Raw genomic sequence first — 14,995 nt, forward strand, 5'->3', positions numbered from 1 at the left:
CAGAGCAGTGATTCCAGTACCAATAAAAGGACTACTAGGAAGTCTGAAGATCCATTTAATAACCAAACTGCGGTGTATACCGTCGCTCATCCTCCACGCTTTTCTTTCAGCATTTGGAGGGTACAGCAGGTGGGAAACAAGACGGCTACGCCTACAATCATAGAACTAGAGTTATAATAACATAACTATCGTTCTATTTCATGTAGGCTACGCCGTCTAGGCTTCGCCTTATGGGCTAAGGTGAAGCTGCGAGCGGAGCACGATCAATGTACTCCTGCTGGACCCCAGTCAAAACGACCTAAATCACCAGAGCACATTAAGCGCGAGAGCGCGGCCAGCTCTGGAAACCACAGAGCTGAACGGTTCTCCGGGGCCACTAATATCAGGGACAGTCTCTCCTGTCTGACCCGTTCCAGAAGAGGAAGGATCAGCTGGAGCGGGGGAAACGCATACAAGAGAGCCCGCGGCCAAGGTGTGTGTGCCAACGCATTTACCCCCAACGGGGGAAGATCCAGAGGGCTGAGGGAGAACCACCACCTGCAGTGCGTGTTCTCCCTGGACGCGAAGAGGTCCACCTGCGCTGTCCCGAACCTCTGCCAGATCAGTCTGACAATGTCGGGATGTAACCGCCACTCGTCTCGGCGGGGACCGCCTCGAGACATGAGGTCCGCCCCAAAGTTCTGGGCGCCCGCGATATGCAGGGCTCTCAGACTGAGGAGATACTGATGAGCCCAAAGCCAGAGCTCGACCGCCTTTCGGTGGAGAGCAGGGGAGCGGATTCCCCCCTGTCTGTTGATGTACGCCGCCGCCGACACGCTGTCTGTCCTGATCAGAACGTGGCGGCCGTGCACCAGGTGAAAAAAATGCAACGGCACTTTCCTCACAGCGTCGAGCTCCAACACATTTATGTGTGCTGTAGGGGGCGTGCGCCACTCGTCTCCGACCGAGTGAGAGAGGCACGTTCCTCCCCAACCCGTCAACGAGGCGTCCGTGAAGACCACTACGTAGGACGCCAACCTGTCCAGGGGAACACCCCTGAGAAGGGCGGAGGGTCCTTTCCAATATTCCAGGTCTGGCGACACAGAACGGGGAACGAGGAGCACCCTGAGCTTGTGTCGCCTGGGGTCCAACCGTTGGCGAGCAAACCACCGCTGGAGTCTGCGCATACAAAGCAGACCCAGGGGGACCACGGGGTGGGCAGCTGCCATCAGCCCTAACAGGCACATGGTGGACAGTGCAGTCACGTTTCTGCGAACGTGAAAACGGGAGAGCGCCGACAGGATGGCGTCTCGCCGGCAGGATGGCGTCTCGCCGAGGAGGCGAAAGCATCGCAGTCATGGTGGCTGAGTCTAGGCAAAGCCCCAAGTAGACTGTCTGCCGGCTGGGGAGCGGGGAGCTCTTCTCCCAGTTGATGGCAAAACCCAGGAAGGAGAGATGGTTTATCACCAACATGGTGTCCCTTCTCGCGGTCTCTTCTGAGTTGCTCAGAATAAGCAGGACGTCTAGGTAGAAGAGAATCCTCTTTCCCTGACGCCTGAGCCGTTCCAACCCCGTCTCCACACACTTTGAGAAGGCGCGCGGAGCCAGGGAATAGCCGAACGGCAGACACTGGTACTCGTACGCCATCCCCATAAAAGGCAAAGCCGAGAAACTTCCTGTGCGCCTGCCGAACAGGGACGTGGAAGTAAGCATCCTTGAGATCCAGGGATGTGAACCAATCGCCCTCTCTCACACACCGGAACAACGCTCCGACAGTGAGCATTCTGAACTTCCTCGTGGCAACGAATCTGTTGAACACGCGAAGATCCAGAATAGGTCTCTTTTCCCCTGACTTCTTGGAAACCAGGAAGTAGCGGGAATAAAACCCTAGGTGAGACTCGTAGGGGGGAACGACAGTGATGGCCCCCTTTACCAAGAGACGTGCCACCTCTGCTGCTAGAGCCGTGCTCGCAGCCGGGTCCCGTAGCGTGGTCTCCACCAACCCCATAAAGGGTGGGGGACGACGCTTGAACTGTATGGGATGGCCCCATCTCAACGTGGTGTCCAACCACGATGGCAGAACGCACCGCTCTTGCCAACACGCATAGCGGTCGGAGAGAGGGCGAGCCGACAGCTGAGGAAGACCGTCCAGGAATAACCCGTATTCCTCTGCCCCTACCGCCTCCACACGTGTGAACCAAGGGGGGCTTCCCATGAAAGGGAGGAGGCTCAGCGAGCGTAGGACACGTAACAGAACTAGCCGCTGTAAAAACAACGAGCCGTCCGGCCGCAGCACCCGTGCGCATGCGCTGTCCGCAGGCTGTAGCCACAGCGCGCGGACCCGTCTCCTCCCCTATAATGTGGGGAACCAGGAGACCGGTACAAGCGGCCGTATCCACGGGCTCGTGCAACGAGTCTCTGATCCGTCCACGAGGCTCCAAGGGACGCCGCTTCTTAGAAGCAGGTGAACCAGAGGCCATGTGAACACGCCGTCCGACCTCCACCCTACAGCCACCGGGCTGAGAGGGGGAAAGAGGCAACATGGAGGAGCGCACGCGTAGGACGCAGGTGGCCTGAGGAATATCGCTCTTTAGGTACCATGTACTGCCGTTCGGCCGAACGGTCTTTACTTTTTTCTTTAATAGGGAAAGAAAAAGTAGGAGCAAGCGTCCGGAACTTCCTGGTCCGTGGCGCTACTGCTCTCCCCGTGCGCGGCGGCTGCGGCTGCTGCTGCTGCTGCACCGGGGCTGGAGTCGGAGGCGGCCCCCTGGAACGCTGGGACCGGCCTAGACCCCGCTTCCTCCCAGCCTGCTGGCGGGAGGAGCCCGTGATAATCGCCCCGAACCGGGAACGATTCTCACGGACTGACTGCTGGTGCGCGAGCACCTCGGAGAACCTGGGACCAAATAGGCCATCCGGCGCTAGTGGACCCTGGACGAGGCTGGCCCGCTCTCGTTCCGGCACCGCAGTGTGGGAGAGCCATATGACCCTTTGAATCATGGTAGCCCACGCCATATGCCGGCCGGCCGAAACGGCTATCGGCTGGCATAGCTGGAGGATGGCGCTGGAAAAGCGGGAAACCGCCAGCCATCTCGCGGCGTCCTCCGGGCCGTAGGCCTCCCTGTCAGCCGACAAGGAGACCATGGCAGAGGAGAGCAGGGCGATGTTGTTGACCGCCGCCACGGATTGAGTGGCACAAACGAACACCCTGTCCGTTAGGCCGACAATCTGCTTCTGGAGGCGGTCGGGGGGCAGCGACTTTTCGTTAGGGAGCCATCCGGCGCCCGGACAGAGAAGCGCTGCAAGGGGAGGCTCCAGGCGAGGGATCCCCCTCACCTGAGTATCGGCCTACCCCTCCACGTTGGTGAAATCCGTGTAGGATCTTACCGGAGCCTTCAGGGTCGAAGGGTCCTCACCTGCAGCAATAAACAAGTGCTGCAAAGGCGGGAACAAGGGACACTGGGTAACCTGGCGGGAAAAAGATGGGGTGCGAAAGCACTCGCCCTGCATATCGTCAGATACGGGGGCGAGAGGCGGGGCCGGCATGGGAATCCCTTTGATGGCCGCCGCCTCGCCCATGATCTCCCGGAAGAGATCGGTCATCCGGCGCGGACCCTCGTGTTGTATGACGGTGGCGGTTGTAACCCGAGAGCGGGAAAAACCGGACGCCGAGTCGCAGAAGACGTCGTCCAGGGAGGCGTCGATGATGCCATCGTCGACGTCAGGTCCGAACAGGTCGATGGCGTCAGCCAGTTCCACCGCAGGGGAAAAGAAGAGATCCCTGGAGAGGATGCCCTCTTCAGGCAGCTCCCGGCAGGCGACACAGGAGACGGGGGCCGCCATAGCAGCCGCGGCGTGGTCGGCACCGAAAGCACGCCAAGTGCCCATCACCCGGTGCCAGGGAGGCGGGACAGGAGGCGCATTGGAGTCCTGAAAAGGACCTAGCTCCAGGAGCGCTCTCAGGTGGCCCTGAAAAGGGCAGTTTGTCCTCGGCCTCGCCCGAGCCGCTGCCACCGGCTTGGGAGATCCGTGTTGAAGTTCTCATCTTCTTAATAGTAGTTCTCAATTTCTCGCTGATAAGCACAAGTGCTGAAAGAAAAGGGAGGATGAGCGACGGTATACACCGCGTTATATAGACACGATACCGTGGGAAATGTGGGCGGTGCCCACGCTGATAGGGGGCAGGCGCGCGGGGGGGGCGGGCCCATAAGGCGAAGCATAGACGGCGTAGCCTACATGAAATAGAACGCTTGTAGCACACATTTCCGAATTGACCGTGATGTTCCCGCGCAATTTCAGCCTCATTGTCATCCAAAGCGGAGGAAGGCTGGAAGGCCAAAGAATGAGGACCAAGAACAAGCCTTCTCAAAAATGTGTGCTTACTTTGAATTGAATGATGATGGACAGCTGACTGTTTCTGCACTTAGGTGTGAAATGCAAGAGTATTTGTCGAATGCTGATTCCATCCCATATGGTAATCAATACCTAAAAACACTGCGGTATGCGAATAGCATATTTATTGCAGAAGGAGATGGCTTCGATTGTATTGTTACAATAAGAGAGAAAACATCCTCAGATCCTACTTCAACAACACAAAACAAAACAGGGATGAACGCTTACCTGAAAGAGAAGAGTCTGAGAATGGACGCTTACTTGAAACAGCCGCAAAACTCATAAAAAGTGACATAATGACAAATGTCCCACCTGTTAATGAGTACCCGACTACAGACACACTCAAACTACAAAATGCCCTTGATTATATTCCAAAATCACTCCATATTGTGTTAAAAGCTTTGTTTGTCGGTAATGAGACAGAGCAGAAAATTGCTAGCATTGGCCACGCAATTCTACAAGCAGCCCGACCGCGAGCTGTACTTGCCCCTGCAAATTGGCCTTGCAGTGCAAATGCACCATTTAAACCGATCTAGGTTCATTTTAGATACGTTGAATAAGTTGGGATTCTGCTCTTCCTATGCTGAATTGCAGAGGTTGGAAGCGAATGCCGCAAATTGTTCTGGTCCCAACATGCTTGGTAACGATATTGACGTGTCGAACACGACCGTCTTATTTGCAGCAGACAATGTAGATCACAATATTCTAACAATTGATGGGAAGGGGACATTTCATGGGATGGGCATGATAGCTGCCTTGACACCAGGACAGAAGACAAAACAAAGGATCCCGAGGTTCAAAATGAATGAACTGAATATTGTACAGCGCTCAAAAGTTGCGATAATAGATTATCACTTTGCCAAACACATTTGCAGAGACACAACATTCAAAGAACTTCCAAGACTCACAGAATCTAACAAGATGGTTGATCAGCTTTGGGAGTTATCATTCAATTTCAAACAGGCCACACCAAGTTGGCAGGGGATGATGCACATTGTGCCCAAGGGAAATGAACATCCAGGGCAGTCTTCAGTGAGATACTTACCCATGATAGACATGTACTCCGGAGACAAAACATGCATTCTTTCAACACTGGAGTTCATGTGTGATCTTGCATCCAAGCACCACCTTGCCCCAGTAGTTACCTTCGACCAGCCGCTGTACTGGAAAGCAGCAGAGATAATCATAGATTCACCACAGTGTAGTCACCTCAAGTCCATTGTCCTGCTCCTAGGAGGATTTCACACATTTATGAATTTGCTAGGAGCGATTGGTACACTGATGGATGGCACAGGACTTAAAGTGTGTATTGGAAGTTAATGTTTTAAAAAATATTTATACATAACATTCTCTGAAAATTGCCCTTTGAAATTAAAATGCAGGATTTTATCAGTTTAAAAAAGTATATCGGCAAAAAATCCAGTTTTAAAGTGACTATTTTGAGCAAGGCTTCAAAAACCGTTGTTTTTTTATATGATACGTCAAACGCGTCATATTACGTAGGAATTGGTAGACGCGGTCGCTGTTGCTGCCTCAGTCAGTTGTGAGCAGTTACCGCGGTGAGCGGTCTTGTATTCCCCCCCGCTGTGGTTTTGGGGTTTTTCTAATCGACGAGATGAGGTTTTGTATCTGTGGGGGTTGTTCCAACTCCGACCTCCTGTCCGACCATCTCCGATTTCAAAGTTTCCCCGATCGGAGAAAGGATGGAGCAGGCTTTCGAGCCTGGGTGCATTTTGTACAGGTGAAGAGAAAGGACTTTTTTTTCGCCTCTGTCACCAAATACACGTTCATTTGCGCGGCTCCTCTGCTGCCTCTGCGTGTGTTTGTTTTGCATTGTCATGAGTGGACCCAGTCTGAGCTGATAACCTGTAATAACCCCGCTGCCTCACACCGCCAGCACGGATCTGGGCTTCCTCCGACAGCCTGCAGACGAGTGGGCGTGTCCGTGTAGAACGTCTCCCTCTCTCAACACAACCATCATGGGATCTTGTGATTGATCGCAAGCTAGTGCTGTTCAAACACACACGCCTCCACGCAACCTTTACAGGATGCTGGGCCGGACGCCTGGAAGTCAAACGGCTGCACTCACTGGAGATGGGCTGGAGACATATGGTCTTGGGGGGTCTAGATCCAGGGGAGACATGCAGGCCTGGGGGGGTCTAGACCAACATGCAGGTCTGGGGGTCCAGACCCAGGGTAGACATGCAGGTCTGGGGCTCTGTGTTCAGTTTGGCTCAGAATGTTAGTTTGCGTTGCCTAGCCGGTTTAGTTATCGTACATGAAATCCCCTGACACCAACGTGTTTACACACAGGAAACAACGTGTCCCAAGAAGACACAACATCAGCGCAAACCCTCACGTTAGTTGTACTCACTCGTTCTCCAGTAGGGTCATACACACGACCTCTTTGACGCCAGGGTTGTTGGCCTTTTCACTGGAGCAGCGCTGAAGGTCCCAGGTGGCCAGGCGCACCGCGGCCCGGCCGTCCCGCGGGCCCGGGGCCGGTGCCACGCGGGGCCGTAGGGACACAATCTGCGTGGGTCCTCCCGGCGGGAGGTCGAGGTCGTCGCTCCGGAGGCTGAACGAGGTTGGGCTCGGATGGGACCGACCCGTGTAGGTCAGCCCGCCGTTGGTATTGGTGGACGGAGTTCTTTAGCGCTCCACAAACACCTGGAAACGGATCTTGTCCAGTAGGGAGCAGTTTATGTGATCGACCCGAACCAGGTCCTCGATGCTCTTGAACGGACCGTGTTGGGTCCTATAGGCGACAATGTTCCGGGCAATTTTCTCCGTGATGCCGCGGATGCTCATGAGCTGCGGCGGGGTGGCGGTGTTGATGTTCATGCCGCTGCCGGAGGACATATGCTCCGGGTCTCTCGGCAGGGAGGACGGGGAGTGCTGCGACGAACTGGTCCTACTCAACACGCAGATCTCCACTTTAATAATCTCCAGTTTGGTGGCGCCTATCCCACTCACCAGCGCTAGGTCCTCCACCTTCTTGAAGCCCCCGATGCAGAACCGGTACTCCACGATGCTCCGCGCCACGGGGCGGTTGACCCCGGGCAGGGTCATGAGCTCTTCCTCCGTGGCCGTGTTGATGTTCAGCCGCTCCTGGTTCACCATAATTCTCCTGACACCACAACTCTATCTCCCTCCTATTGCCATGGTGTATCCCCCTATTAGGTGGTTGCTGTTCTCCCTCACGGCTAGCTGGCTCGAAATTGTACGGAAGTGGTCCGAAACTGTTATCCATTGTTGTTATGTTGCCTATGTAGTCTATGATGATTAGAACGTCCGTCTACCAATTCCTACGTCACGCTCGAAAACGAGCGTTTGAGATGCGGAAGTAAAATTGTATCACAAAAACGGCTCAAGATGCCACTTGGAGTGTAGATTTATTAATGAAAACTAAAAAATCGTGTATTCGATTTTTTTTCCTATATGATTCTTCACTGCAGTATCTAACTTCCAATACGCACTTTAAGGACATTCTAGGAGTAGTCTATGGGGAGAATTCAGTAGCCCATATGATGACTGGCAAATCAGTTCAGAGAGCATTCCGTGGCCATCTTCTTGTAGACAAATGTCTTAACCGCATGCTGGTGTCAGAGATGATTGATGAAAGTCATGGATTCGCAACAATGGTTGAACAGTCTGAAGCTATGTATACCTCACTAGTTACGGGTGAAATGCCAATAGAAACAGTGTTTATATCAGAGATCCTCATTAGAATAAATGAAGAGCTGGGAAAAAGGAAGATGGAACTGTGTGCTCGATCCAAGACAAGTCAGTTGTGGCTAAATTACCAAAACATGTTAGAAGTTGCTAGGTCACTGATAACGGCAGATCGCACAGGTTCTTGGCTTTTGCACCTACGCGCTGTTTCTGACTGCATGCCGATTCTCGCTGCGGCTGGGCATTACAAGTAGTTGAAATCTGTACACTTTTATGTCCAAGAGATGAGTCAGCTTCACATCAACCACCCAGATGTGTTCAGAAAATTCAAAATGGGTTTTCATGTTATCTGTCGCAGCATGGGCAGGCCTCAGCTCAGATCTTGTCAACGAGACGACATTGATGAGGTCATTGAAGACTACCAGTGGTATGACGCATGAAAGTAGAATGACTGACAATCAGAGAGCCCTTTGGACCATGTCAAAGTGCATAACATCAGAGTACAACACCGCAATGCAGGAGTTCACAAACCAGACATACACAACATCAGAACAGCACAAGGACTCAACAGAGGCAAGGATGAAAAGGGATGCTGCTGACCTGGAGAAGATTACTTCAAAACGTGCTATATGGTCACCTTTCTCTCCAGACTCTTCTTTAAGGAATGTTGTTACAGGTGTTGTTGCTGAGGACGGAGTTAACGTGCATGATTATGACTCTGTTGGACGCAATATCATGCACAAAATGATTGGACAGCCTGCATTCACATTCTCATTTAGTAGAAAGGATAAAGCCATAACCCTTGGACAAAAATCGTCTATCAAGGTTGCTCCTGATCGAACAATTGATTCTGCACTTCTTTTTCAACGTTTCCTGATTGTCTCCCAAACTGGAGAGCTATCATTGGAGGAGGTTATGTGTTACAAACTCAGTCCTTTCCCTCCTGCCCTCTTTGAAGCTGGAAACATCTTCCGCAAGGCTGATAAACCACAACTTGCACACGCAATCTGTGATCATGCAAGTGATGCAATCCTAGATACTGTACCAGAAACAGATCATTATGTTCTTGATGGAGGTTCACTCCTTCACCGAATACCATGGAAGCACGGACAAAGCTACGGTAAAATTGCGCAGTCATATGCCGACTTCACCATCCAACATTATGGCTCGGCTACCACCATTGTGTTCGATGGCTATGGGGATGGGCCATCCATTAAAGACTGCACACATCAAAGAAGAGGAAACAATATTCATTCCATTGTCAACTTCACTGCTGAGACAGAGTTCTCAGGTAAGAAGGAGGAGTACCTGTCAAGAGATCTGAATAAACAGGCTGATCCAAATGATAAGCGATGAACTGAAAGAAAGGGGTTGCACTGTGGTCAATTCAATTGGAGATGCTGATGTAGACATCGTAAGGGCCACAGTGGAATCATCTCTTCTTCACACCACTATGCTGATTGGAGAAGATACAGATCTCCTTGTCTTACTACTTCACTATGCACAGAGAGATAGTAAGGGTGTTTATTTCAGATCAGACAAGTCAAGTGTATGCCGTAAACCATTTAAAATAAGTACTTGGACATGATGTGTGTTCTCAGTTGATGTTCATCCATGCTCTCACTGGCTGTGACCAAACTTCTCGGATCTTCGGGGTAGGCAAAAAGACTGCTTTCCAGAAGCTTGTAAAAGGGGATCCTGTCCTTCGATCTTGTGCCAATGCATTCATTGTCCCAAACCAGACCACAGAGGTGATCGATGACCTTGGGTGCCAAGTAATGGCTGTCCTCTTTGGTGGAAAGTGCACAGATTCCCTTGCGGCAATGCGATATAACATTTTCAGCAAGAAGGTTGTCTCAGCTTCATCAACTGTAACGCCTGAACGTTTGCCACCAACTGAATCTGCGACCAAATTTCACTGACGTAGAGCATTCTACCAGGTCATGGTCTGGATGGGAAAAGAAGATGGTATGGATGCCCTGAACTGGGGGTGGAGCCTGCAGGACAATAGATTTGTCCCACTCATGTCAACAATGAATGTTGCTCCAGACAGTCTCTTGAAGGTCATTCATTGTAACTGTACCACTGCCTGCAAGACACTCCGCTGCTCTTGCAGAAAATATGGACTACCTTGTACTACTGTCTGTGGACCATGTCAACTTAAGGAATGTGACAATCCACATAACAAGTTTCTTCCAGAGGAGCCCGAAGATGATGATGAATTAAGACCACAATAAGTGTGGCATTTATGTTGTTCAACACCAACACCACCTTTCTAGTTTGAATAGTAACCAATTTTAACCATTTAACCAATGAAAGTCATTTTGAAAATGATGCCTTTCTAGTAGTTATATTTACCTAGATTTGTCGCACGTTCTTAATGTATAGAGGTACCAGAATCAGTTGAAACATTCTTCTGTAACATTTTCCATTTGAGATATAGCCATTCTAAGCTTCCAGCCGCCATTTTGGACGCCATTATGAAAATGAAGCCTTTCTGGGAGGTATATTTTCCTAGATTGTTAGTATGTTCATAAGCATATTTGCAGGTACCAGAATCAAGTGAAAAATCATTCGAATAATCTTTTTCTATTGAGACATATAGCCATTTTAAGCTAGGCCGGCCACCATTTTGGACACCATCTTGAAAAGGAAGCCTTTCCGGAAGGTATATTTTCCTCGATTTTTAGTATGTTCATAAGCATGTCCGGAAGTACCAGAATCAGTTGAAAATTCCTTTGTAACATTTTTTCAATTTGAGATATAGCCATTTCAAGCTCCCCGCCGCCATTTCGGCCGCCATCTTGGAAATGAGGGCTTTCTGGGAGGTATATTTTGGTATACTTTTAGTATGTTATTCAGCACACCAAATACTACTAGAATCCATTGAAAAATCTTTTGTATCAATTTTTTTGGGGTTAAGCCCTTTTTTTTCATAGATTGACTCACCTAGACATTATATAATAATAATAATAATACATTTTATTTAGAGGCGCCTTTCAAGACACCCAAGGTCACCTTGGGTGTATATGATATTCAGAAGCCCACTAAAGGACAAGGAACCCCCCCCCCCCCCAAGCGAAGGAACCCAGACGAGTGAAGGGAAAGCGTTTCCGTTACCTTTCTCTTTTAAATACTGTTAGAATGACGAAGAAGGTTAGAAGGTTTGTGACTTACTAGAGACGAGTTGACATGGGCAGGGCTCTCCCGGTCTCTGGCGTGTTTCATTGGTGTGCTGCTGGAGGGAGCTGATTGGACGGCCAGATCAACCACATGATCGCCGCCACACTCTGGACACACCGTGCTGTTTTCTGTTGAAAAAAACAAAACAAAGATCTATTTGATATCTTTCATCAAAAGATACCCTTTAAAGGCACCCAGTGCAACTTTATGTAAACATTCAATGAAAAATAAACATTCAATTTCTAGTCTTTTTTACACGTAGTAAGTTTCAATAACTCCATACCATTACATATCGACATTCAAGGAGCAAAGATGAGACGTCGTTGTGTGGTGAGAACTGATAGAAAATCGTAAACAACAACAATCGCCGGTTGGGAGAAGCCTTTTTTCCATTGACTGGAAGCCTGCTTTATTTATTGTAGGTTACAAAAAATAAAGAAAATGGCGGCATTGTTGTTGTTATCGATTTTCTATCAGTTCTCACCACACAACGACGTCTCATCTTTGCTGCTTGAATGTCGGTATGTAATGGTATGGAGTTATTGAAACTTACTACGTGTAAAAAAGACTAGAAATTGAATGTTTATTTTTAAGCCTCGAAAGTTGCACTGGGTGCCTTTAATAACTTATAATAAATATCTCATGCATTGCTTAACAATTTCTCATCTGAGTCTTTTGTTATCTGTAGTTATTCAATGGGAAATGTATGAATTGCTCAACAGTTCTTGTAAAGGACCCAATTTCTAAATTTGTTCTAAAGAATACACAATTTGTTCTAAAGAATACAATATTGAGTAGTCACAAGCTATAATTACTATTTAATTTTTTGGTGAATTTATATTGACTTATATTCTGCCTTGTTGGAAGGACTTTTATTTTGATATAACGTGCCGTATGGAGAGTGAGTTCCTAGCGCGAACGAGGGAAAAGAACAGAAGGCAACAGAAACATAAACAGGGAAAGAAGGTTGGCGATATAGTTAAGATTAAATATTGAATTGATTTAGCACCCGCCAAAGAGGCACAAGGTCAGTATTCATGTAATAATATACGGTTAACATGTGTTAATGTAACTTGAAATGATTTTGTACTATAAGACATTTCTCACTGCGTTTATCTACCACGTAATTGTACCAAATATTATGTTAAGTTAATACATTACACTGGCTAGGTAGTTAATGCATTGTATTTGTGCTCTGCCTATAGCTCTTACGGTGGTTAATTTATGGACTAAGGAAGGAATTCAATAAAACAAGAAAACCATCTGTTTAAGTCTGGACCATTCATCGGTGGGGATGCTACAGTTCTCAAGAATTGAACCACACAACAGCAATGAATTGATGTTGTGTAACACTGTGTTCTTTGTATTTTTAGCCAGAGGCCATCTTTTAACTTGGCAACACCCATGTAGGAACATGATAATCCAGAGACCAATTATTTTGGAACAAAAACTTGATGATCCCTGACAGGGGAAAAACTGTTTTAAGAAAATCCAGCTCAAAGGGTTACTAAGGTAGCCTAAAGTATCACTTGAAATGGGTTATTCTCATGTAATTCTCACAGGATAAATGAGGTGTGTGGGATTCCAGTCTTCAGGATTGGACTGGGGTCAGTGAGAACCTGCCCCCCGAACATCCCTTCAGAGGGAAGTGAATGTGGTTCTGACGATTTGATTGATTTTAATGAAACGAAACACCACATTTTTGCTTTCTATCTCAACACTCACTCCCTGACTCCTTGACATTTCAGACGACAATTGATTGAATCTTCTTGATAAATGAAGTGAAAACGGCACGTGCCAAATGTGTCCATGGGGTGGGATTTGAAGAGAGACGTACGAGTGTGTCCTGGGTATAATCTCTATCACGGCTAATCTAAAGCTCATGTTTCAACAACCCTTCACCGGCCTCACCTTCTCTCACACTGCTGGTAGCCTTCCAACACTAAAGAATGTTGCCGCGGGCTACGTGACTGACTCATCAGATGCGTGTACACGCTCAAATCGCGCTTGTATAATGATACCTTACCAGGAGCCTCGTTCAGTACGTTGTTCCACAAAAGGCCTCGGAGTGACCTCGCACATCGCGGTCCAACAGAATAGGCATGTGGTATGTGGTATGTTTCACTGAGAGGACGTGTCCACACAAGATGGAGCCACATCCTGATAGGCTGCTTTGTTCCCCGCACCAAGGTTCAGAATCTCTGCAGTCTTACCTGAAGGCATCCTGGGACAAGATGCCCCAAAACGCCTACCTCGGACTTAATGAGAAAACATCAACTCTGAGTCTTATTAGAGAAAAGCGTCTGCTAAAATGAAATGGTCAATGCAAATATGCCAAATAGACACACCCTCCCAACCCGCTTACTTATTGTATGTTGTACGTCCTGGCACTTAATTTACGCACTTGTTGTATTTGGTACTAGTTATAGTTATAGTTGTGTAGGATCTTATCCTAGCTATCTTTGTTGTATACGGGGAATGGGTTAACCTAGCGTAAGTGCTTATCACTTGGTTCTATGAACATTCTTACTCTACCGACAGCAATATATTATTGCTTCACCTTCTTCTGAAAAATGTACTTGTTGTAAGTCGCTTTGGATGAAAGTGTCTGCCAAATGCCCTAAATGTAAAATGTAAATGTAAATACAAAGTCGTACAATGAGACAATGAGATGTCGAGCAGTGAGCAGTCGTAAAGACCCGCACACAAGCTTGCTGCTCAGACCCGGGTCTCTCGCCGCCCCCCTGGGGGCCCAGCAGGGGCTCCAGAGCATGCCGCAGCAGGTCCGGCATTCAGGCCTGACTCCGAGGCACACCGCCCGGGAGAGCTGGATATGGTCTGGAGAGGTGGGCTGATTAGAGAGCCGGAGACGCAGCCAGACAGAAAGTCTGCTCGGTCGTGTAAGAGCAGGCACATGACTTGACTCGAGTCAGACTCGAGTCGAAAATTTGAGGACTTGAGACTTGAGACTCGACTGGACTTTGACTTGGTCTTCATGACTTGAGACCTGACTTAGACTTGAGACAGATGACTCAAAATTACTTTTTTAAAGTTAGATTAAAGGTTGGATATGGGATTTGCGATAACCCAGCAGATTTTGAAAATACAAAACTCAAATGGTCCTACCCCCTCTCCTTCAACGCTGACTCCACCCATTCCAAGTACATGGACGCGCAATCACGCACGAGCGCGAACACAGATGCGTGAAAGTGAGCCAGGCTAGCTAGGTTGGAGTTTAGGGTTGTCTTCTAGTGCTAGGTCCAAATGTGGATTAGCTAGTTAGCTAGCTCCAGTAGCTACTGCAGGATAACAACAAACAGAAGCTTGCTCTGGGTCACGAGCTTTGAGTACGTGCACGTGCACGAAGGGGTCACTCGCGGGGAGCGGGAGTGCAGTACGACCGTTTGATTGACATACTTAGTGTCCAATGCCACTCGGTGGTTCTGAAAATCATTGGCTGGAGTTTTTCGAGCCCTGCCCGTTCCACAGATGATTGACTTGTTTAATTTTTATGTCAGTAGGCTACTTCTAACTCAGTGGCTGTAAGTGGGTTATGATAAGGATTTCAAGTAATTTTCAAGTAAAATTACACCGTCAGAGCCAGAGCATCAGACTGGGCTGTTCTCAGCATACCGCAAAAAAATTAAGAGGGTTCAAGTTCCAGTCCCCAAATTCAGTTGAACCACTACCTGGACATTTGTGATAGACAGAGCTGCCTTCAGTTTTGGGCCATGAACAGGCGCACCCTCCCCTCTTTGTTCAAGGT

At 48.8% G+C, this 14,995-nt stretch overlaps 1 protein-coding gene across 2 annotated transcripts in view; it reads right to left on the bottom strand.

The window, feature by feature from the left end:
- Window positions 1–14,995, bottom strand: part of stk11ip (serine/threonine kinase 11 interacting protein) — a 63,005-nt gene that overhangs the window by 12,003 nt on the left and 36,007 nt on the right. For both annotated transcript variants that reach the window (XM_060050729.1, XM_060050728.1), the window contains exon 18: window positions 11,224–11,357. In XM_060050729.1, coding sequence (XP_059906712.1) covers window positions 11,224–11,357 — 134 coding nt within the window. The remainder of the gene's footprint in view (window positions 1–11,223; window positions 11,358–14,995) is intronic.

The sequence above is a fragment of the Gadus macrocephalus genome, chromosome 4, assembly GCF_031168955.1.
Source record: "Gadus macrocephalus chromosome 4, ASM3116895v1".
Lineage (NCBI taxonomy): Eukaryota > Metazoa > Chordata > Actinopteri > Gadiformes > Gadidae > Gadus > Gadus macrocephalus.